This window comes from Lithobates pipiens, unplaced genomic scaffold (genome assembly GCF_037356315.1).
Source record: "Lithobates pipiens isolate NorthernLeopardFrog02 unplaced genomic scaffold, aLitPip1_a1.2 Scaffold_18, whole genome shotgun sequence".
NCBI classification, from domain to species: Eukaryota; Metazoa; Chordata; class Amphibia; order Anura; family Ranidae; genus Lithobates; species Lithobates pipiens.
In genome coordinates, this window is record NW_027507758.1 from 459893721 (window position 1) to 459917862 (window position 24142).

Here is a 24142-nt window from a genome sequence, read left to right on the forward strand (position 1 = left end):
TACAAACCATGTTTCTGCCCCTGGTTTTGTTCATTTAAAAATATTTTAATTTTAGTACAAGTTTCTGCAATTGTGTTTTTTGCTTTTGAAATGCATTGTCTCAGCATGAGAGAATATTGGTAATCACAAGGGTTACACATACAAAACATATACATCTTCATCTACAGTCTTCCGTAAAAAGGTAAATGAGCTTATGTTGAGCAAAGAAGGCAATTTTGTTAGAGGAATTGAGAAGTCTGCGTTGTGATTAATTCTGGGTACACACATTAAGTTTAACCCAGTGGGCTAAATTGAAAAAAAATGAATTGGTCATCGTACTAGCAGTGTTCTGATGAGAGCAACTGCTCCCCCACCAGAACACCCTGATCAGGGCTTGCAGCTATTGGTAGCTGATTGGCTGCTGGTCGGATGTGGTTTTCTAGCCATTAAGTTCGACAGAAGCCAGGTGTGAGACCAGCTTCCGTCAGACAGGCAGTTGTACATACTGCTGTTCCTGCTGAACCAGCCAATATTCGGATTGTGTGTACCCAGCTTAAGGGCCCTTTTTATATGACTGTTCCGATCAGGTCCGCCTGAAAAACTGACAGGCAGACCTGATCAGACAGTCCATTCACCCCTATGGACCAGGTTACCACCGCCTACCTCTGATCTGATCCGCTCCACTAAGAACAAGCAGAAGGGGATCCATTCTCCTCTGTGCAGGCGGATTGGAGGGCATTCAGGTGTAAAGGGCCAATAGAGCACAGCTCTGTCCATATCCACGCTGCAGAAACTGGGCAAACCCAGACCTGTCATCCACCTGCTCTGCTCTAAAGGGACAGATCCCCTGATGATCTAAACGGAGTCCGTAGCGTGTGTAAGGGGGTCTAAATGTCTAGAAACTTGTCATTTTATTTTTTATTTATATTCTTCTTTTATATTTACCAATTTTTTACATTGTAGCAGAAAGTCAGGAAGTACAAAGACCAAGGTTTCATCAGAAACGGAACATGGCTGGAATCTCTACATTGTGAGCACTACACCACCTATCCAGCTCTACAGAGAAATGGTATTTACTTTTTCTAAACAAAGCCGTATACTAGAAGGGCATACTTTTTTAGGCCCAAAGTCAAATGCTTTTGTTCTCATGACAACTACTCCTCTGTCCATATAAGTCAAATGGAATGTGCTAATAGTATGAATCAGGTGAAATTCTGCTATCAATAAATTCTGAATTTATCTCGGCAACATCTCAAACTGATGTGTTTTTTTTTTTTTTTTTTGCCATTTGTGTCCTACTGCAGAGATTTCCCTTCACTTCCTGTCATGTGGTCAAACAGGAAGTAAGAGGAAATCCCTGCAAATTGAGGGAATTCCTTGAGGACCTACAGATCATTAGAACTATTGTCCCCATTGGAAGATGTCCCCCCTAAATTTGGGATTTTCTTTTTACTTTTACTTTCAGTGATTATAGTAAACAGGACCAATAAAGAGGGTGAGCCCCCTTTAATGGGGGCACAGACAGTAATGAAAACTGACACGTCCACTCTATCGAAAACGGAAAAAAAATTACCTTTAGTGATACTTTAAGTTACTTAGTAAGCATTAAATTCTTTCAGTCATTAGGACAGCCAGACAACTGCATTAAAACAACTAAAATTGCTTATCCTTTTGATGTAATTTTCCTTTATTACTATTTGAGTTTCAAAAAAGGTAGCAAAACCTATAAAATCAGAAGTAACAAGGTTTCAATGCCAACAAAACTTTTTTTATCTGTTATTTATTACATGTTTGCTGAGCCCAAACCCCTGCTGAATCTGTATTGTTGTTCATTATAGTGCTGGGGAGATGCTTGGCTCCGCTGAGAGCCTCGCTTCCTAAGTCATCCTGCAAAAGTTGTCACCATTTATCTCTTAAAATTCAATGAAGCACACAACTTTAACTTTGATATAGAGTTGCAAATAAGTCTCCATAAATCTGACTATTAGAATTTTTTTTTTTTTTTTTTTTTATACTAATTTCTCTTTATGAAAATGTTTTCCTTATTTTCCAAGAAACACAAATCACAATAGCGCTTACAATTTGCTTCATCCAATACATATCTAACACAAAAGGCAGAGTCATATACAACATTCAAGTTGCCACTGGTCCACCTACACAAATATCCCCCCCACCCAAAACCCCTCACTTGGAACACGTGCTGGCGACCCCAGCCAACCCAACCCTGGTTGGCTGGAAGGAGAGTGGCGGAGGCTGCCGAGGACAGGAGAGAGGGAGAAGAGAAAAAGAAAAAAAAAAAGGGGGCACATCCAGAAGTTGATCTCCCTAAAGGGGGCATCAGGGAGACCCCCCCAACCCCCTCAACCACAGACCAAGCGGGTGAGCACTGGATCTATCCCTCAGCTATCCCACCCAGAGGGTAACCGATGTCATTCAACCAGGGATTCCATAATTCCTTAAATTTTTTTTAGATTATTTTGTCTAATAAGCGTCGCTCGTTCGCACCAAATTGTGGAGTTGATAGCATTTACCCATGCTTGTAGTACTGGAGGGTTTTTTGCCTGCCAATTTGTCGCGATTAACCGCCTAGCCTGTTACAGGCACTTTAATATAGATCTCCTTGTTACAGAGGGAATTCTACCCTCCTCTATAATACCCAATAGGCAAATCTTAGCTTCTGGTTTCAAGGTAGTCTTAAAGGTCCTGTTTATTCTATATACAATTTCTATCCAGTACCTATACAATTTTGGGCACTTCCACACCATATGGAGAAGATCCCCTGATGCCCCACATCTGGGGCAATCATCCTTGGGTTTTCTGCCTATTTTCCACATCTTTTTGGGAGTATAATATGCTCTGTATATAAGAAACAGGTGGGACATGCGTTGTGATGGGCTTGTGTGATTGTGATTATTAGAAATTAAAGTCCCCCTCCCACCCCCACAACTGATAAAAAATTAAACAGTGTTCTGCTGATAGATTATTAAAGATATTCAGTACAGGTTTCCAAAACATGGTTTGTCAAATTTAGACAATGATTTAAACTGTAGCAACTAAAGTATTTCAATATTATTATTTTAGCTATTTCCATCTTTTTTACTTTTCACTAGGTAGAATACAGTAAGAGATATGACACTGTGAAGACTCAGGGCAGTATCCATCTTCTCAGTGAGGCACACCTGTTGCTGAGATCTGCACTGATGAATCCAGACATGGTAACCTCGGCAGATAAAGAAGAGCTGGAGGCAGCATTCAGAGAGAGTTGTGCCCACTTAGGGGACTGTTTCAGCAGGTTGGTGATCCTTCAGTAAATTCTCATTAAAATACATGAATACTCTTTTCTTTAAAAAAAAAAGAGAGAGAAAAAATCCACTCTTATTTACTTAGGCTACGTTCATACCTTTGCATGCTGTGCGGGCTGCGTTTGCGTGAGCACGGTAGCCTGTTCATTTAAATTGGCTGCTGTGCCTTGCAAAATGTAGGGAGAAAAGGTCCTTGCACCTTTTTTCAGAAATCTCAGCCCGCATGGTAACCGCACTACAGGGCGTTTCCCCATGCGTGTGTGATATCCAGTGTGGGTGGCGTGCCATTAAGATTAAAGTGGAAGTAAACCCGTCGATTTAAACAGTTAAAAAAAAAAAAAAAAAAAAGGAATGCCGGGAATGCTAACTGTATATTGGCTGTGCTCTCAGCCAAACTATCAAACCATCCAATGGCTGGTGTCATAACGAATCACATGTGCAGCACCATAGCAGTTGAAGATTAAACAGAGGCAAAGATGGCAGCTTCCTTGGCTGAAAACGATAGGGGAGTTTACTTCCACTTTAATGCCACCTTCATGTGGGTCCCACGTTTTGTGTGCAGGTGGTTGCACCTGCGGGATGAAGTGCGGGTCCCACAGCAGTTTCCACCCCCACAACTGTGAATGCAGGCTTAGAAGATGTAACTCTATGACCATAACTCATCAATATTATCTTAAAAAAAAAAAAAAAAGATATTAAGAGAAAATTGTATATTCCATTAGCTATACCTGCTATGAGCTATACTTACCTATACAATTTTCAAAAGTTCTATACATTTCAGATCACTGTCTTTTTGACTTAATTTTGTTCTAAATTATTATCTTACTGTTCTATTTCACATCAAAATATTTTTCTTCAATAGACTCTGCTTTCTTAGCTTTTCCTGTCATCTTCTAACCTAAATTTACCAGCAACCAAAAACCACCCTAATAACATGTTTCAAGGAAAGCAGGATCTGCTACTCCAGGTGTATGTAATACCTCAATTGGAACCTGATAGGAGTGCTCGCCCCAGCCTGCCTCCGTAGGGTAATTGAAGAAAAGAAGAACGGCTGCACAGCCAAATTTTTCAAAATGCCTTTATTTGAAATTGCCGTGATAACACCAGGGACACCAAAAAGCAGTCACATAGACGCGTTTCACACAAGCAACTAATCATTACATTGACTATCCTGGTTGACAAAGCTTATGTAAGACTCCCTTTGCATCAACAGGTGCTTATTGGGTGGCAATGATCAGCAGCAGCTACACATCATGATCAATGATTTACATAAATCACTAAACTAAAAAGCAACTCTATACTCGCAACAATTATTATTATTATTATATGTAAATATAGATACATGTATAATAACGATAAAAGGAAAATGAATATCCACATATATGCACAAATCAACAAAAGCATTTTTTTTTTTTTGGTAGTTTTTTGATACACGTGTATAAATATCGAATGTAAAGTGCTAGTGACTTTGTGTGGAGCGGGATCCCATTTAGTGTTTTTAATATTCGATACATTTGATGTTGCTGGTGTGGCCCTTATTTATTTGTGCATATATGTGGATATTCATTTTGCTTTTATCGTTATTATACATGTATCTATATTTATATATAATTGTTGCAAGTATAGAGTTGCTTTTTAGTTTAGTGATTTATGTAAATTCATTGACCATGATGTGTAGCTGCTGCTGATCATTGCCACCCAATAAGCACCTTTTGATGCCAAGGGAGTCTTATATAAGCTTTGTCAGTCATGATAGTCACTGTAATGATTAATCACAAGTTGTTTGTGATATTTTTTTTCTTTTTTTTTTTTCGTCTTTATTAAGGGGAGCATTTGTGCCAAAAGAAGTGCTTGTGCGTTATTGCAGATACATATTAAAGATTGGCATTCAGGGGGCGTGGCCTGGACAGCAATGGAGTAGGACATCTGTGGTGAGTCCTCCGTTTGCCCACTGTATCCTGCCACCTATCCTGCTAAAGTTATCCCTGCTTCCACAGCCAGAGACCTTGCCACTCTCCCTGGGCAGCCATCCAGCCACCCAGCGCTCGAAAGCGCCGCCCACGGCCGCCGCCGAAGCTCTCCTCTTCCATTCGGGCTTGCTGTGCAGGAAAGACTGGGGACTCGGCCTACCTCCTGGAGGCAGCTCTATCTCTCTGTGCAGGCAGCCCTGAGCCTGCTTATTGCCCCCTATGCCCACCGGATGATCTGGGGTACATGCTGAGGCAGTTGTTTGGTCGGTGGAGGCCTGGGGGACGGTCCAGCGGTCTCGGCCTAGCTCCCGGCGGCCATCTTGCTACACCCTGTGCCTGCCCTGGTGAGGACTCACAGATCTCCTGTATTGCTTCCCTTCGTTTTAGTGCCACTGGACCTTGCCACTGATTGTCTGACATCCCACAGCCTCCTCTGGGACACCCCTGGACTGGGTAGGAGGGGGGATATTAACGATCCTGCCTGGTGAACAGCGGCCATCTTGGTACACCCGGGAATTCTCCTGCTCTTCTCCTGCAGTATGTCTCCACCAAAAAAGAGCTCTGAAGCCGCTGACAAACTTGCCAAGTACCGCAGGCTCGGAGAAGACCTGCGGGATAAAGACGGCGCAGGCGCATCCCTGGATATGGAACGCTCCGAAGCGGCCACTAACAAGGTCCTAGATGCCATTGCCATGTGCCAGAGCACGCTTGCCACCAAAATCGAGGAGGTCAAAATTGAGGTTTCTCTTATCAGACAGGACCTTTCCGCCCTGCGGGATCGTGTGGAGGAAGCGGAGACCCGTATCGGCAGAGTGGAAGATGTTTTACACCCCCTGCAACATACTACTGATGAGGTGCGTCGTCAGCTACAGCAGCTTAGTGCAAAGCAGGACGACATGGAAAATCGCCTTCGGAGGTGTAACCTCCGCTTTATCGGCCTCCCTGAGCATGCTGAGGGCAACGACCCGGCAAGCTTCCTTGAGAACTTCCTTACAACCAATTTTGGTAGAGAGGCATTCTCTGTGATGTTTGCAGTTGAGAGAGCTCACCGCATCCCTGCCCGCCCTCCTCCCCAAGGAGCTCCGCCGCGTACTCTGATAGCGAAATTCCTAAATTTCAAAGATCGCGACAAGATTCTCCGCCTGACTAGAGAGAAGGGGAATATCCCCCATGCCAACGTTCATGTGGCCGTCTTCCCAGACTTCTCCAATGAGGTGCAGCGGCAACGGTCCAGGTTCCAGGAGGTTAAACGTCGCCTCCGTACTCTACACCTCAAGTATGCCATGTTATATCCTGCGAAGCTCCGTGTGGAATGTGACGGCCGAACCCATTTCTTCGAAGACCCCGAACTGGCATCCACCTGGATTGATCAGAGGGATCGCCGGGCCTGAATGTGCCATGCTGTCTGAAAGCTGTGAGTGCTCTAACCCCCTCTTCCGCTCCTCTCCTATACCCGCAATGCTGTTTGACTTTCATCTACGGTCTATCCCCTTAATGAACACAGTGCGGATCTGTGTATTCTGGCAGAGCGGGGGGACAATAATGGCAACCCCTCCCCCCCCCCCTTTTTTTTTTTTTATTTTTTTTTTTTTTTTCCTTTTCCTTTTTCCTTTTTATATATACCACCCCGGATTTTGCAATATTCCGGCCGCATTCGGGTGATTTTGATCCATTATCCTCACTTTCTCCGCGCCTGAAAGAGACTGGCTAAAGACCACGTGCTGACCGATGTTGTGGATTTCTGCTATACCTTGACTATTTCTCCGTTGGCAAACGGGACCTCTCCCTGTATGACTGTAATGGTGCCACACTGTTGTGGCTCCTGCACCCCATGCGCTTCTCAGAGAAGGAGTCGCCCCCCTAGGATTTTTGTGAACTTTGTCCGTTTACTGGACTGTTTTCTGTTCCTCTTCTTTTTTTTTTCTTTTTATAATGGGTATCTATGCTCCCTTAAAATTAAGTCCCTTGCCTCCAATGGGCCTTGCCCGTTGGATGTCCCCCGTTGATACCTGGTTGTGGGATACTATGTCCGTGCCGAGTTGGGGAGGCAGTGGACTGGGAGGGATGGGAAATGTTGTGGGTATTTGTTTTTCTATGCCAACCTATCTACACATGTTTTGTTATGCTATAGGTACTATGTTGTTGTCACATGTGCACTATAGATATTGGCTGATACAGAGGTTTCCACCAATGGCTCTGTCCATGTCTGCTCGGCTGGTCCTGGTCCATCTGCGGTTCATTATGCACGCCCTATATCCGCCATGAGCTCCCTAAAATTTCTGACGTGGAATGTCAGGGGCATGCGCAATAAGATTAAGCGCACCGCCGTTCTGACATTCCTTAAATCTCAGCGTGCTGATGTCATCGCACTGGTTGAGACTCATGTTACGGGTCACTTACAATCCTCTTTGAAAAAGCCTTGGATAGGCTGGGCCTATCATGCTACTCACACTTCGTATTCCAGAGGGGTCTCGGTCCTGGTTGCAAAAAGGGTCCCATTTGATTTACTGTCACTTCAGACGGACCAGCAGGGCAGATATGTGTTTATACACGCCACCGTTAATGGATCCCCCATCCTGATACTAGCTTGCTATGTCCCCCCCCCCCCCATACAATTCACTTGTCATTAGTGAGGGTCTTGCCTTTATGACTCAATATCCCTCCGTACCAGCGGTGTGGATGGGAGACTTTAATATGACTCTCACTCCTGCCCTGGACCGTATGGGTGCACCAGACCCTCCCTCTGACTCGCCAGCCCACACTAGGCTATACCGCATGCTGACCGACTTTGCTATTGTTGACACTTGGCGCCACAGACACCCACACGCTAAAGCCTTCTCATGCTTCTCGGCCAGTCACAATACTATGTCGCGTATAGATTTTATTTTAATTTCAAGGTCCCTAACACCGAAACTAGGGGATGTGGGCTTTGCTCCGAGAATACTTTCGGATCACACTCCATACTGGATTACGCTCCAGCTCCTGAGCGTCTCACCTGCTCCTCCTTGGCGGCTCAACCCGTTTTGGCTGACGGCCCTGAGGGACCAGGAAGACATCCCCACTGAACTACAATATTACTTCACGGCTAACGGGCACTCAGCTGCTTATGACATGGTCTGGGAGATGTTTAAACTGCATGCCCGCTCCCTCCTTTCCACGCGCATCAATAGAGTCAAAAGGTCATCTAAACTTATTCTGCAACAGGCTGCGGAACATCTACAGGTGCTGAAGGAGGCGTTCCATCGGGACCCTTCGCCCAACACCGCCAATAATCTTAGGATACAGACGCGACAGGTTTCCCAGTTGCACATTGAGAAAGCTAAGCAGCGCATCTTCTTTTGTAGGCAGAGGGTGTTTGAGTACGGTGAGCGATCGGGCAAACTACTTGCATACCTGGCCCATCTGGATGCGCATCCCCCTGTGGTAGTGTCGTTGTTAGATCCGCGGGGGAACGATATCACCGATCCGCAACTAGTGGCGGAGGAATTTGGGAAGTTCTACCGTGCACTTTACACCTCCCGGGTCACCCACTCTCCCCAAGACACCAGGGACTACCTGGAGGGAGTTGCATTTCCCAGACTGGCTGATGAACAGCTTGAACTGTTAGAAGCCCCTATTACTATAGAAGATATCTCTGTGGCTATCTCCTGCCTGGCAGCGTCCAAGGCCCCAGGATTAGATGGCTTACCACTTGAATTCTACGCCACTTACTCTGAAACCCTTATCCCTAAACTTTATGACTTATACAAATTTATCTTTGATACAGGTACCCTACCCCCCTCTATGAGAGAGGCCCAAATTGTAGTAATCCCTAAGCCTGGCAAGGACCCTAAATACCCAGAATCGTATAGACCCATCTCCCTGCTCCAAGTTGATATTAAGATATTAGCTAAGATCCTAGCCTCCCGCCTCAACCAAGTCATTCTGTCCCTAGTCCACCCAGATCAGACAGGCTTTATGCCAGGGAAAAATACAGCAATGAACATTCGTCGTCTATTTATGAATATTCAGGGATCCCACGATGACATCGGGTCGAGGGTCGTGGTGGCTCTGGATGCCGCTAAGGCCTTTGACTCTGTGGAGTGGAACTACTTATGGGAGTGCCTTTCGAGATTTGGATTTGGCCCCAATTTTATTCGTTGGGTTCAACTCCTATACCAATCCCCCAAGGCCAGGGTGTTTGTGAATGGTTGGTTATCGGACCAATTTCCCCTTGAGAGGGGGACCCGACAGGGCTGTCCTCTTTCCCCCATGCTGTATGCACTGGCGGTGGAGCCGTTGGCCATCATGATTCGGGCAGATGCTAATATCCGCGGCCTTAAGATTGGTAACCTGGAAGAGAAGATCGGGCTGTATGCCGATGATACCCTCCTATACCTGGCAGACTCGGGTCCTTCCCTGTGGTGCTGCCCTTCATTCTATAGAATGTATCGGCGGCCATTCGGGTTTGCGTATTAACTGGTCCAAATCTCAGATCCTTCCCATTGACCATTTCCCCCCTCCGTTCACGTCTCCACCTCTGAGTCTCCCAAGGGTCTCCTCGATTAAGTACCTTGGGGTGCAGGTGACCAGGTCGCTCACAGACTACACACTCCTTAACATTGAACCTCTATGTACCCTGATCAAGACTAAGACACAGAATTGGGCCAGACTACCACTGGGGGTTATGGGACGCATTAATTTGGTTAAAATGATACTTTTACCAAAGATACTCTATCTCGTGTGGCATGCCCCCCTATATATACCACAAAAATTTTTCAAAACGATTGAGTCTATTCTTAACTCATTTATATGGGGACACAGCAGACATAAATTATCCTGGAAGCTCCTGAAAAACCCGGCAACGCTGGGAGGAGCTGCTCTTCCAGACTTTCAGGAGTACTACCTTGCCTCACAATTATCCCATTTTTATTATTTCGATAAAAGCGAACTACAACGATATCAGGCACTAATCTGTGGGCATCCTGACAATCCAGCCCACACCCCCCTTCAGGCAGTACTCAGGGCCCCCTTGACGGGTTGCTCCCCCCGTCATAACGCAGACATGCTGACACATCACCGGAGGGTGTGGGGGGTGGCGCTGAAAAAACTTGGGATCCCACGGGTCCACTCCCACACGCCTCTCTGGTTCAACATGCACCTACCTGAACTGCTGTCCATTCCAGATCCTGTGGTGTGGATACGCCATGGGATCTTATATATTTATCAGGTCATGACTAATATGGGAATAAAAACGTTTCAAATGCTCAAAGACGAATTTTCCCTCCCTAACTGTCTCCTTTTTAGATACCTGCAGCTCCGCCATGCCATACAAACCCAATTTATTAGCTCTAACCCATCCTTGGCAGTCCCCTCTATAGTAGATACAGTTACGGGTACTGAGCCAGCTAAATTAATCTCCACCTTGTACTCCGCTATCCGTCTCCCTGGTGTCATGGCCTTGGCCTATGCGGCTAAGGCCGGATGGGAGGTGGACGTTGGGCTTATTGCGGATGAGGATTGGGATGACATTCTGGGGGATGTGAAATATGTATCCCCCCGGCTGTCAGATCGCCTCACGCAGCTGTATATCATACACAGGACATATCTAACTCCCCAGAAGATAGCACGTTTCAAGCCCATGTACAATCCGGGATGCCGTCAATGTGGTCATACCCCGGGCTCCCTTTATCACCTTCTATGGACCTGTCCCACTATTCAAGCATACTGGATGCAAGTGATACGATTCCTGCACGACCAGATGGGTTCACCTGCTACCCTAGACCCCAAAATGTGCCTGCTCGGTCTGATGCCTAGCTTAGAAGCTGATAAATCTCTTCGCACCTTTTTGCATGAGACCCTATTCCTGGCAAGGAAAGCGGTGGCTAGAAGGTGGATGCAGGCCCTGCCCCCCACAATCCAGTGTTGGAAAAAAGAGGTAAATGATACTCTTCCATATAAGAAGCTGATTTATGTGCATAGGGGGTGTTCACCTAAATACGAAAAGGTCTGGGGTAGATGGTTGGCAGATGGTGAAACGTGTACTTGATATACTCACCCTTCATCTTCTCCTTTCCCTCCCCCCTTTTTCTTTTTTTTTTTTTTTTTTTTTCTCTCCTCTCCCCTCCCTCTCTGTCTCTCCCTTCTTCCTTTGTTTTTTTTTACATATACATATATACTATGTGATGGCTCTACCTCTTGTGGGTAGTTTGTTTTATGCTACACGGTTACTGTAATGTATCTATATATGTGCTATTGTTTTGGCCATGTTGGCCTCCGTCAATTTATGTACCAAGCATTCGTACCTCAATAAAGTTGGCTTTTTCAATAAAAAAAAAAAAAAAGATTGGCATTCACATGGACACCAGTTTTTTGTAGCCTCTCATAGGTGCCCTAGGATGCTTTATAGCATTGTGACAATTGCATCGCAACAAAAGCAGAACATTTGATTATCTGTCAAAAGACAGTGATTTGGAATATATAGCTCTTACATAAAGTATATAGGTAATTTAGAGCCTATACCCAATATAGCTAATGGTTCATAAGATGTTCCTCGAATATCTTTATAAAGATAATATTGAGCTGTTATGGGCACTGAGTTATACAATTTGTTGTGCACAATTTGCAGGTAAAGCAATTGTGATTTTTTAAGTAGCAGCAATTAGTTGGAACAAAATATAAAAGTCAAGCTTCCTGTAAGTCATACATTTTTGTATAGTTATTAGCGCAGTTAGAAAATACTTGGGCGAAGGGAAATGGGAGACAGACAATGAATGGCGAGCAACCCACTTATGCAGATTTAAACTCTCATGACTGCTAATGCACGTTGAGTATTCTGAAAATTTCCCTTTGTTTAAAATGGACCCATAGGAATGAATTACTGTAGCATAGTATCACAGCCATCTTCACCACAGCGTGACAACTCTCCTTAGCTGCAAGGTCAGCCTGCTTGCCAGGCAGACTACTCATATGACACTCTCAGATATGACCAATTACTTCTCCTCCCAGCCTCACCTTTTCCAACGAAAATATAAAAGTGCAGAAACTTTTTGAAACACCCCTCGTATATTGCAGTTTCTTAGTCCTTCAATGTGGTGGCTGAATCAGATTTTAATTTTTTTGGCTACTTACATTTTCAGAAATTTACAGAAAAATTCTTGATGATACTTCAGGAAATATTATGCCCTTGGAAATTCCAACTTCCTGTCTTCTATGAGCTACAAAACAATGCCATGCTATTCAATGGACATATTGTGAGAGGGGAAGCTGTTTGTGGTCTGGGGTAACAATTCTGCTCCATCTTAAATAAAGTGTGTTTGCCCAGGATGTTTGTAATTGGCTAACTTACCAGGTAAAAAAAAAGGGAAGAAACCTGAAAAAAAGAAAGCTAATGCAGCCACAACATCTAAGCACAGGTTAGCTGCTAAGGTATTACATTTTTGTTGTTGCCTTTTGATATGCCTTAAGACTTTTGGGTTTAAAAAATAAAAATAAAAAATGACACACAGCAGCTCTTCTTGACCTTAGGGTTATATCGCCCTTTTAGGAGAGGACTAGGCAGAAAGTGTTAACAGCAACACTTGCACAGTACCGCCCAGGTGGCAGTCCTACTGGCTATAACCCCTCACACTGCATCCAGCAGCTCAATTTTTTTCTGACTAGTGGAGAAGGACATGGCTCCCAGTGGGACCATTGGTCCTGGGAATTTTTTTCTTTTTTCTGTATTTTTGATTCCTGTGATCTACAATCAACAGCCTGGCTGGGTGACAGGCTGAATAATATAGATCCTTGTAGTCTCCCCAGCCTGGCCATCGAGCGTGAGCAGGCCCTAGCTACGCGCTGGGTCGGCCACAACATGCCCCGTCTAATCCAGGGGCGGCCGGTGAGCTATATGCTCCGGGGCACACGTATAACCAGCCTACTGCTGTCTGTGTCGGTGTGCCGTGGCCGGCAGCCACCCCGTACTGCTCGGGTGATGTGTGTGTTTGTCTGTGGAATGTGTCCAGCAGTCCCTGCAGGAGAGGCAAGTATGGTTCCACCTATCTCGGCAGGATGGAGCAGCTGGGCATTCCCTGGGAGGTTGACTAGGGGGGGGTCTCCCACTCTCCCTTTCTTCTCTCCCTGTCCCTTCCCTCCTCCCCATGCTATGGGCCACTGTTTGACTGGGCACATGGGGGAGCGGTGCACGTACCTGGCCAGGGGGGCCCTGAGTCTTGGCAGGGGGCCGCTCTGAGTGTTGGGGATCCGCTCGTTCTCTTCCCTGTTTCTGGGACAAAGTGAGGTGTTTGTTCTGTGTGAGATGTGGGGAGCCACAGACCGTTTTTTGCCTTGCAGTGATTTTCTTGGCGCCCTCAGATGTTTTTGCTGAGGCAGCTGGCAGCCATTTTCTAGTAACCTTAAGTAGTTTTGCCTCTAGCGCTGGGTGCTTGTTTCCTTCTAGAACAACACTCTTTCCACACAGACACCTCATGGATGACACGGAGTGCGGACAGCAGAAGCGCAGTACCTGGGTCAAGGTGGTGAGTCCTGCGGGGGGGGGGGTCAGCATGACGTCAGAAGCTGTCGCTTCTTCCCCATACATCCCTGTTATTGCAACTGGTTCCCCTGCACCTGTGGTGCCTATGGATGCTCTATCGGCGGTCCTGGAGGTCTTAGTTGCCAGGTTGGAAATGGCATGCGGGTGCAAGGGGTTTAAACACCCCCTACCCCCACTGTCTTCTGGGGAAAGCTCCGATTCAGACTCGGGCCCCGCTGTGACAGGTGTCCCCTGTTCTGATCTATCAGAGGATGCGGACCAGGACCATTTGGACAGTGAGGATGACTCTGTGTCTGGTTAAGTGCAGGAAAAGGCAATTGTAGGAGCATTTATTACAGCGTTGCGGGATACCCTAATAATGGAGGATACGGTGGGGGCATCTACAGGGGTGTCTTTCCCTTTCGGTTCCCAAAAGCTGTCCTGCACGGCTAAGGTGTTTCCTTACCCAAGTTATTTTGATAAGCTTATTTACAAGGAGCCTTTTCAGTCCCGAAACGCATGGTGGTGCGTTACCCCTTTGAGGAGAGTCTCCTGAAAATATGGACATCTCCTCCGATTGTTGACCTCCACGGTTTCCAGGCTAAATAAGGTAACCACGCTTCCGGTGGAAGGGACTCCTGCTTTCAAGGACCCTGCCGACAGAAAGGCAGAGGCGGTTGCACGGTCCATGTTTACTGTGGGTGGGGTCAGCATTGCGGCCAGTGTTGGCCACGGCCCTGGTGTCGCAGACGCTGACTGAATGGGCTAAATTGTTGCACTGTGAATTGTAGAAGCAACAGGCTTCCCCGGTCTGCATGGAGCTGGCGGACCAGTTGGTGCAGGGCCTTAAGTATGTCTGTGATGCGGCCTTAGATACGGCCCCCTTGCTCTCTAGAGTCTCAGGATCAGCGGTAGTGCTACGTTGTCTGATTTGGCTGCATCTAAGAAAGCACTGGCGGACTTGCCCTTCCAGGGTGAGAGGCTATTTGGAGCCTTGCTGGATGACATTATTAAGAATGTTACTGGGGGTAAGAGTACGTTACTCCCACAGTTCAGAAAAGGGAAGGAGTCACACCATAGGCAAGGGCCTTACTTTTCCGCTCAGTAGTGGATTTTTCGTCTGCCTGGGTTGGCAGGTAAGCGTTCCCAGTCTGACAAGGTGCCTGCTGAGGGACAAAAGTGTCCCTGGTTTTGCAAGCCTGCGAGCAAATCTGTTACGGCATGAAGGTTTGCCCCTGCCCAACTCTCGGGTGAGGGGTCCTCTTCGGGAGTTTGCAGCCCGGTGGACCTCCCTACTTTCCAACCAGTGGGTCTGCAAACTGGTTTTCTCAGGGTACAAGATAGAGCCTCAAGGCCCTCAACAGCTTTGTGAAAGTACAAAGGTTCAGGATGGAATCGGCTTGCTCAGTGGTCGCTTCACTCCATCAGGGGGATTTTCTGGCATCCCTGGACATCAAGGACGCATAGTTGCATGTCCCCATATGCATCAAGCATCAGAAATTTCTGCGATTTATGGTCGGGGACGAGCACTACCAATTTGTAGCTCTCCCTTTTGGCCTGGCGTCGGCACCAAGGGTCTTCACCAAGGTGCTAGCCCCAATTTTGGTTTTGCTAAGGCAGCGAGGGATCGCAATCGTGGGTTACCTGGATGACCTCCTTCTGAGGGCAGCTTCCACCTCAGAATTAAGGGAGGATGTAACAATCACCATGCAAACTATTCAGGAGTTTGGTTGGGTACTGAACCTACAGAAGTCGGTGCTGGTGCTGACGCAATGCCTGGAGTTCATGGGCCTGCTTTTGGACTCCTCGGAGGCGAGAGTCTTTTCTCCCTTTGGACAAGCTCCAGACTCTTCAAGCTGCGGTGATTTTATCGGTTTCCCGCAGGTGGTCGTCGCTGCGTTTTTTGCATGCGAGTCCTGGGTCTCATGGTAGCCACTTTTGAGGCGGTACCGTATGCTCAATTTCACACGAGTTTTGCAAAAGGAGATCCTGTCAAGATGGGACAAATCGCCATTATCCCTTGATTGTCAAATGTGAGTGAGCTAGCTAGTCAGGGATTCCCTGCTCTGGTGGCTGAGGTCACTGGCTCTTCAGTCCGGGAAGTCGTTCTATCCTCTTCATTGGACGGTAATAACAATGGATGCCAGCCTGACTGATTTGGGGGGGGGGGGGGGAGTTTGGGGCGTACAATCGGCCCAGGGTTGGTGTACCCAGGAAGAATTCCGCCTGCCGATCAATTTGCTGGAACTTCGGCAATCAGATGGTGCCTCTCCACATGGTCACAGAGGCTGCAGGGGTGTCCAGTCAGGATCCAGTCGGACAACGCCACGGCAGTGGCGTATGTCAACCATCAAGGAGGAACAAGGAGCTTGGCTGCAGCACTGGAGGTCGCTCACATCCTGCAGTGGGCAGAGCGGCACGTGCCGACTGTCGGCCGTGCACATTCCGGGTGTATAAAACTGGCGAGCGGACTACCTAAGTCGTCAGATGCTGGACCAACGGAAATGGTCGCTACATCCGGATGTATTCCGGCTCCTTTTGCCTAAGGTGGGGCATGCCAGATGTGGATCTCCTGGCTTCTCGACTCAATCGGAAAGTACAGAGGTTTGTGGCCAGGTCAAAGGATCTCTGGCCGGACGCGGCAGACACGTTGGTGGCTCCATGCATTATCGACTTATTTATGCTTTTCCCCCACTCAAACTTCTACCACGTCTGCTTCACAGTGTGGAGGCTGAGAGGTTTCCCGTAATCCTGATTGCCCCAGATTGGCCGTGGTGTCCGTGGTACACGGACATAGTACGAATGGTGGCAGATGTTCTTGGGCAACTGCCGATGCGAGAGGACCTTCTGTCGCAAGGTCCAATATTTCATCCTGCTTTACTGTCACTGGCTTTAATGGCATGGCTGTTGAAAGCCAGGTGCTAAGGGACCAAGGTCTGTCGGATTCCGTAATATCCACTATGTTGAGGGTACGGAAGTCGTCATCTCGGAAGATTTATCATCGTGGAAGGCCTACATCTCCATTTGTGAGGAGATGGGGTGGCGTCCACATACATATTCCGTTTCCAGGATCCTGCTGTTTTTGCAGCAAGGAGTGGATCAGAAACTTGCATTAAGCACCATTAAGGGGCAGATATCGGCTTTGGCTGTCTTATTTATTTTATTTTTTTTTTCAGCGTCCCTTGGCAGCTCATCCATTGGTGAGTACGTTTGTTCAGAGGGTTCGACATGTGGCCCATCTGGTTCAACCACCGATACCTCCGTGGGATTTGAATCTGATGCTCTTGGTGCTTCAGAAACCGCCATTTGAAAACATTAGGACGATTCCCTTATTGACACTCTCAGAAAGTAGTCTTTCTAGTGGCCATTACATCTGCCAGGAGGGTTTCTGAGTTGGCGGCCTTGTCTTGCAAGTCTCCTTACTTGATCCTCCAAGGATAAGGCGGTGCTGTGGCCGCAGCCTTTGTTTATTCCAAAGGTTGTTTCGGCCTTTCATCTAAATGAGGACTTTGTGTTTCCGTCCTTATGTCCTCGGCCGTCGCACACCAAAGAGGTGGCTTTGCGTTCCTTGGACGTGGTCTGTGCTCAGCTGGTGTATCTGTCTGCTATGGCTCCTTTTCGGAGGTCGAACTCTTTTTGTATTGGTGGCTGGTCTGAAGAAGGGACTGGCGGTCTCATTGGCCACCATCTCTGGATCAGACAGATTGTAGTTCAGGCTTATGCCATAAGTGGACGGGGGCCCCCCCTTTCCTGTCACGGCACATTCTACCTGGGCGATTGGTGCCTCTTGGGCTTTCCGACATCAAGTGTCCGTTTCCCAGGTGTGCAAGGCGGCGACCTGGTCGTCTATTCATACTTTCACTAAATTTTACAAGGTTGATGTGAGTGCATCTTCAGATGCTTGCTTCGGTGCAAGGTTTTGCAGGCGGCTGTTTAAAGTGGTGGGCCAGCGGAAAAAAAAAATTAAGTCAGCAGCTACAAACACTGTAGCTGCTGACTTTTAATCACTTACCTTTCTAGGGTGCCCACAATGTGGGCCGCCCGAAGCCGCCTCGGGTCTTGGCCCCAACTTTCAAAGTAAGAAACGAGCAGTGGAGCCTTGCGGCTTCACTGCCCGTTTCTTACTGCGCGTGCACAAGTCACATGGCGCTTTGTGAATGGGGTGCGCTGTGTTGTGGGACGCACACAGTTCCCACAACACGCCGTACCCCATTCACCAGAAGACAGCGCAAGGAGAAGACAGAAGATCACCACAGAATAGGAAGAGGCAGATTAGGACGATCTGCCTAGAAACAGCCATTTCTGGTAAGTGAAACCTTTTTTTTTATTATTTTTTTTTTGGCGCCTTTTTATGCATTTTTTTTTTTTTTTTTTTTTGGGGGGTGGGGGGTGGACTTCCCCTTTTAAGGTTGCAACTCCTTAGTTGAGGAGCTCTGGTTGTTATGGGTGGAGTTATTGTTGTTTGCTGTTCCCACCCCTCGTTTCGTTGACACTGCTTGGGGACGTCCCTAAGGTCAAGAAGAGCTGCTGTGTCTGTCAATGAACGATAGAGAAAATAGGATTTTTGTACTTGCCATAAAATCCTGTTTTCTGACGTTCATTGCCGGACACAGCACTGCCCCTCCTATTTATGTTTGTACTGCTTTTGACGAACTGAGCTGCTGGATGCAGTGTGAGGGGTTATAGCCAGTAGGACCGCCTTCTGGGTGCTACTGTGCAAGTGTTGCTGTTTTTAACACTTTCTGCCTAGTCCTCTCCTAAAGGGGAGATATAACCCAAAGGTCAAGAAGAGCTGCTGTGTCTGTCAATGAACTTCAGAGAAAAGGATTTTGCGGTGAGTACAAAAATCCTATTAGTATGTGGCATATATGGGGATTAATAGCAAGTCTTTACTGATTTTTTTAGTCCTCACAGATATGGCTGCTATTGCAGTATCTGAAAGCCTAAAGTGATGATATATGGCATGGTCAGCACTTGTAGCATATACCCATATGGTGACATGTTTGTACACCTACTGTATATAGCAGTTTTTACTGTGGCAAACATTAACAATGGGCTTTTCAAAATGGTGGATGATCATCTACTAGTAAATTTAATTTTGCCAAAGAAGCAGATACTAATTGTTTGCATATGGTCTCTCTCCAAAGCTGGCCATATACTGAACGATTGTTTAGCCTACAGGCTGAATTAAAAAAATATCCTCCATCCACAGATTACAGCATTGATGGATGAATCTTGCACCATGAACAATTGTTTTGACCGCCAACTCCGCAGGTTTAAATACCTAAACAGTGGCTATCTCTGATTGGATACAGCCTCTTTGCATCTGACAATTTTCTATACAGCTCCTTTACTTTTTCAATTAAGGGTGGTCAGATGGGAGGCAGATGACAGGGCCACCCACTGACCAATTTTTTACTTTTTAGCTTAACTAAATGTCTGTAGAGAACAAAGATGGGGAGGGTTGCCGTGAGTTCAGTTTTTAGTCTTGGCCCTAAAAATTGTATAAAAATGCAAAATACAATTTTTAGGATTGCTTTTTTTTTTTTTAACCTGTAACTATCTCCGCCTTCAGATTGGACACCAAGAAATCCCATCTGGCACTTCCTTACTACAAAATGTCTGGTCTATCGGTATCTGATGTAATAGATCGCGTTCTTTCCAAAGATTTTCCCCAGGAGTATGGGAAAGGCTTCATGTTCTACCTCAAACATTCACTTTGTGAAGATCTGGAGGAACAACTGAGTGAAGTATACATCTTTTTTTGTTAATGCATTGCTTTATGTAAAGTTTAACCAGATTGTAAAACAATTTAAAATCGATTTTTGAAAATGAGATAGGTGTTGTATTTGGGAACACATGGTTGAAATGTCTGTCCCTAGTATTTGAAGGAATTTAGGGAAGGTTAAGGTTACGTTACCAATGACTTACTGACTGTACACTGCATGTACATCTACAGTATATAGTAATTTTGTGTGCAACAACTTGAAGGAGTGCAGGCTAAGGAGCCCCAAGAGGGGAAACTTTTTTTGTTGCAAGCCATTCAGTAAAATTTGTTTGTAATGTTTACTGCTGAGATTGTTTTGGGGTTTACGGATCTAAAATTGTTTGTTCTTCTGTTTTTAAGGAGGCGGCCTTGAAAGTATTGCAGATATTTAAAGCTGCAGAACCACAACAGTTGCCTAATGTGTTATCCAGTCCTTGCATGGTTAACGTGTGTCCTGTTAAAGCAATAGATTTCTTGGAAAAATTAGAGTCTGTGGCATGTTCAGCTATAATATCTCTTACAAAGGCGACCATGGCACTGAGAATGCATGATTTTCAGAAGTATGAAGCAGAGATGCAGCGTCATCCAGAGGTGAGATGTCAAATTGTTATTTCATGATTAGCTGGGTTCTGAAAAACAATGAGGCTAAGTGAATCTTGCATTAGATTTGCAAATGGGATGAAGCTGTGTTCTACTCTAATCAAGGAAAGTTTAAAGCGCTAGAAAAGCCTGCTTGGTGATTTTTTACCTACAGTTAAATCTATAAGGCTTACCGGTAGGTAAAATGAATATCTCCTCCTAAACTGCACCATTTAGGGGATATTCACCCTGGATGTGGCCAGTTGCGTCACCGGCGCATGCGCTCTGAAGGCATACCTTGCTGGATCTTCAGAGCTTTGTTCCGGAGCCAAGGGTTTCCACGAGCCAATCACATAGCCAGAGCGCACGACCCCAGAAGAAAGACCAGGGGAAGATGTCAGCGGTGACAGCATGCTGCTGGAAGGCTTCATTCCAAGGTAGCATTATGCAATTGCCTTACACTTTTTTTTATTTTTTTTTATTTTTTTTTGTGGTTTGATGTGGCTTCCTACTACTTTAAACAAATGGGATTTTCTTTTCTTTCAAATAACCAAATAGTTGCAGTAAACACAGCTTCATTTTATTTAATAAGCTCAGTAAACATTCACTTTGCTAAGTGAACGGTCTTTATTCCTTTAGTGGACCAATCCCAATGCATTAGCTAAAAAGGTCAGTTTACCCGAAAGTGAGACTGACCTTTTTCATCCAATAAACTCTTGGTTCTCTTCCCTACCCTGCGCATTTGATCTTTAAGGGTAGATGTAGACATGTGTCTAAATCGCTCTTGCCTCCGAAGCGCTCCAGAGGCTACTGACGGTTAATTTTCTATTGCCGGGAAAAACTGCAGTGTTTTATTTATTTTCATTCAGCTGTCAGCAGGAAGCCTGATGACTTATCCATTGTTAAGGACGCAGCAGCTGCTTACTGGTCCCGCTCCCTAATAACCTATTGGCTGTACACTCGGCGGGAGAACATCCCACTGAGCGCACAGGAAATCTGGGTGTTTGGTGAAAACCCAAATGGGCGAAGTTCGGGCCGAACTTATGCCTAGCCTGAACCGCTCGCCCATCCCCATTGATGAGTAGTGGTGTCTGATAGTTAGCCCATCCACCTGCCTAGGTATCTAACCACACTTGCCAAAAGAGATGGAGTTCTGACTAATTTCTCAGGAAGAGGGGAGGCATTACAGGCGGTGCACACAGAGCTCGAGCAACACCTACCACCTCCCCCTAAGCTGCCACACGAACCATTGCTCTGCTGTGCTGACTCTTCATCAGTCCAGACTTGCTGCCCACAGTCAGCTATTAAGGGCACAGGGAGCGTAAAAACTGTCAGCTTGTGGTTTTAAATGATTGCAGCTGGAGTAGAGCACTTTTATTCACAAAAAAACACAAGCTGACAACAGCACACACTAGCTTTTACACTAGTTTCTCTTGGACAAGTGTAGTAGTCAATGTGTGCTGTCATCAGCCTGTGTTTTTCTGAATAAAAGCTCTCTTGTTCAGCTGCAGTCATTCACAACACAAGCTAACAGTTCTTACTCTCTGTGCCCTAAAGAACAGGTGGCACGTCGAAACTCTTGTGTGTACCAAACAGGAGAGGTAAGAAGACATGGTGCTGCAGAATGGAGAGTGGGTAGGGCTCAGTGCTGGTTGTAACTCTTCCTATAAGAATACCCATATTTTTAAGCTTGGGTCACTCAGCTTAAGTGACTCCATTGGATGCTGTCAACTAGAAGGTTGTAATGGTGCACAATGAATACATGTGGCTTTTGTAAACTAGTCTACAATTATTGGGCAATTTTTAGGCATTTTACCAAGACACCCCTTAAACTTAAAGGCATCTTGGGGTGCCTGAGTACTCTGGTTGAAAAAGACTAGAGTAGAACACTTGTGCATGTTTTCAGCAGCGTCTCCAGAATCACTGGGTTCGTGTACTGCTTTCTGTGCCTTTGGTGATTATGTTCAGTAATATATTGAGTAGATAGAGCGTTGGGGACTGCCCAATTTTTTGAGGAGGAGAGAAGTACTCTCTTCTCAGCATACAAGATCTCAATCTGTATTTCTGCAAACTACAGATGAGTATCATTCAGTACAAAAAAGTTTTTTGTTAAAATTTCAATGCTCTTTAATGTGTCACATATTTCAGGATTAAAAAAAAACAACTTAATTCCAAGCTCCCATAAATGCAGAATTGGGCAGTAATAAAATTATCTGCATACATAATTCATATCATTTATGGTTTAGCTTACATTATGTAATGCATCTTCAAAAAAAATAACTGGAGTGCAAACAAGTCCTGTAGTTGAAATCACTGCAGTTTACTGCACAAATTGTCTCGGCAAGCCTGGCCAACTAATCGCGTGGATAGGTCTAAGGGCCTGTTCATACCTTTGCACATCAGAATCATGGGCAGGGTCTGGCTAAAATCCCCTTGCAACCCATGTTTGGGTGCCATTCATTTTTAATGACATTCTAAATGTAGCTAATAGATACACATTTTGCTGTGTTACAATGCTCCACAACCAATGCCCAAAAATGTGTAGGGGGTTCTTTGACAACCCAAGTGAATGGGTTGCCCTATGCGTGATGATCAGAAAAGAGCTAAGAGTTTTTTCAGAACCCCTTATGTCAATCAATAAATGAGAGCACATTGGCTGTACCCACAAGCAGCATAGGATGCGTAGCCAAAGTGACTTGCTTTACACAGACAGTGCACGATCCATTGGTCAGATTAAAAATGGCTTAGAGGCAGCAGGGCACAGTGCGCCGTAGCAGCTTTTATGGCACAGTCTTGTTCCAGTACTATGTTTTTCTCTGTGTAGCACTATCCCCTGAAGGGGCCACTGGAAATAGACAGGCCCCCCCTAAGCAGTACAGAGGCTGCCTGTCACAGGCACAGTTCAATGCACACTGACAACATGAGATACCAAAAATGGTATCCGGAATCAATAGGACGACAGACATCTTGGCACAGATTTTTATAGTAGCAGACACCCATCGAAGCCCTACACCCAGGTTTTGCTCACAATGTCCCAGGAGCTGTCTGCCACTCAGATTTTACACAATATTCTTTAGTGAAGGTGTCAAAATTCTTCTCCAGACCAGGACTTCAGAACAGTGCTCTCCAGCAAAAATTCTTTAGCAATCCTCTCCAGTCCCATTAGCCCAGCACCTTCTGAGACCTAAACTGCAACTCTTCTCTCATACTAGCTGCCTCCCTGGGGCAGCAGCATCAGGAGAAAAGCCCTCCTTGTATAGGAAGAACACTCTGCCCAGGCCTCCCAAACATTTATCGCCTTACTTGCCACATTTTGTGTGCCGCCTCCCAGTTATTTTGTTCGGGTCTGATAAATATTCAGAAATCGGTGGTAAATCCTCCCTCCTACTCTTTTCTGGAAGCTTCTTCCAGAAGCAGACAGGCGCAAAAGACCACTGACCTTAGGAAAACCTGATCAGACTAAAAAAACTGATTACCACTCCACTGAGTACAGTGAAGCCAAAAACAAATGTTGGCCAAACTTTTGACAGAGTGCTACATCTGTCTTAAATATAAATAATACTGTCTAAGATTTTATCAAGTGAGTTAAATCTTTTGAAGACCACATAGTTTGCGTGTCATTGGTTTTTAGTTTTTGGAAATTCATAATTATGTATATCTATTGATCAGTTTTCAAAAATGTTCCTGCAGATTCTACTACTGTATGGTTTCTTGGAGGAGCCTCGCCTGCTAATGATACGTAAGAACAAGGAGATCATACCTACAGACATGGCATTTTACTTAAGAGACACCTTGCCTGGACTTCTTATCGCTGCCTTAGTGGCTTTTCATGAAAACAGTAAAATGAATCTGAAGGAAGCAGAGTTATTTTTTAAGGTGTGATTGTTGTAATTATTGTAACTTTTTTTTCTTATTTACTGACTTCAGTGTAATAGTGTTTGATCGCTCTTTAGAATGGAAAACTAAAAACAGATTTATGGAAAAAACTTAACAGTCATGGATGATTATATTGTAGAATATGCATAATCACACATAGGACTTCCTCTTCAGT

General features: G+C 45.6%; 1 protein-coding gene across 2 annotated transcripts in view; it reads left to right on the plus strand.

The window, feature by feature from the left end:
- Positions 1 to 24142, plus strand: part of HPS3 (HPS3 biogenesis of lysosomal organelles complex 2 subunit 1) — a 70578-nt gene that overhangs the window by 29317 nt on the left and 17119 nt on the right. The window contains exons 9-13 of one of the 2 annotated variants that reach the window (XM_077488262.1): positions 946 to 1048; positions 3090 to 3271; positions 19321 to 19495; positions 19873 to 20103; positions 23782 to 23967. In XM_077488262.1, coding sequence (XP_077344388.1) covers positions 946 to 1048; positions 3090 to 3271; positions 19321 to 19495; positions 19873 to 20103; positions 23782 to 23967 — 877 coding nt within the window. Of the gene's footprint in view, positions 1 to 942; positions 1049 to 3089; positions 3272 to 19320; positions 19496 to 19872; positions 20104 to 23781; positions 23968 to 24142 lie in introns of both variants that reach the window. The other variant, XM_077488261.1, reaches the window with a different exon arrangement.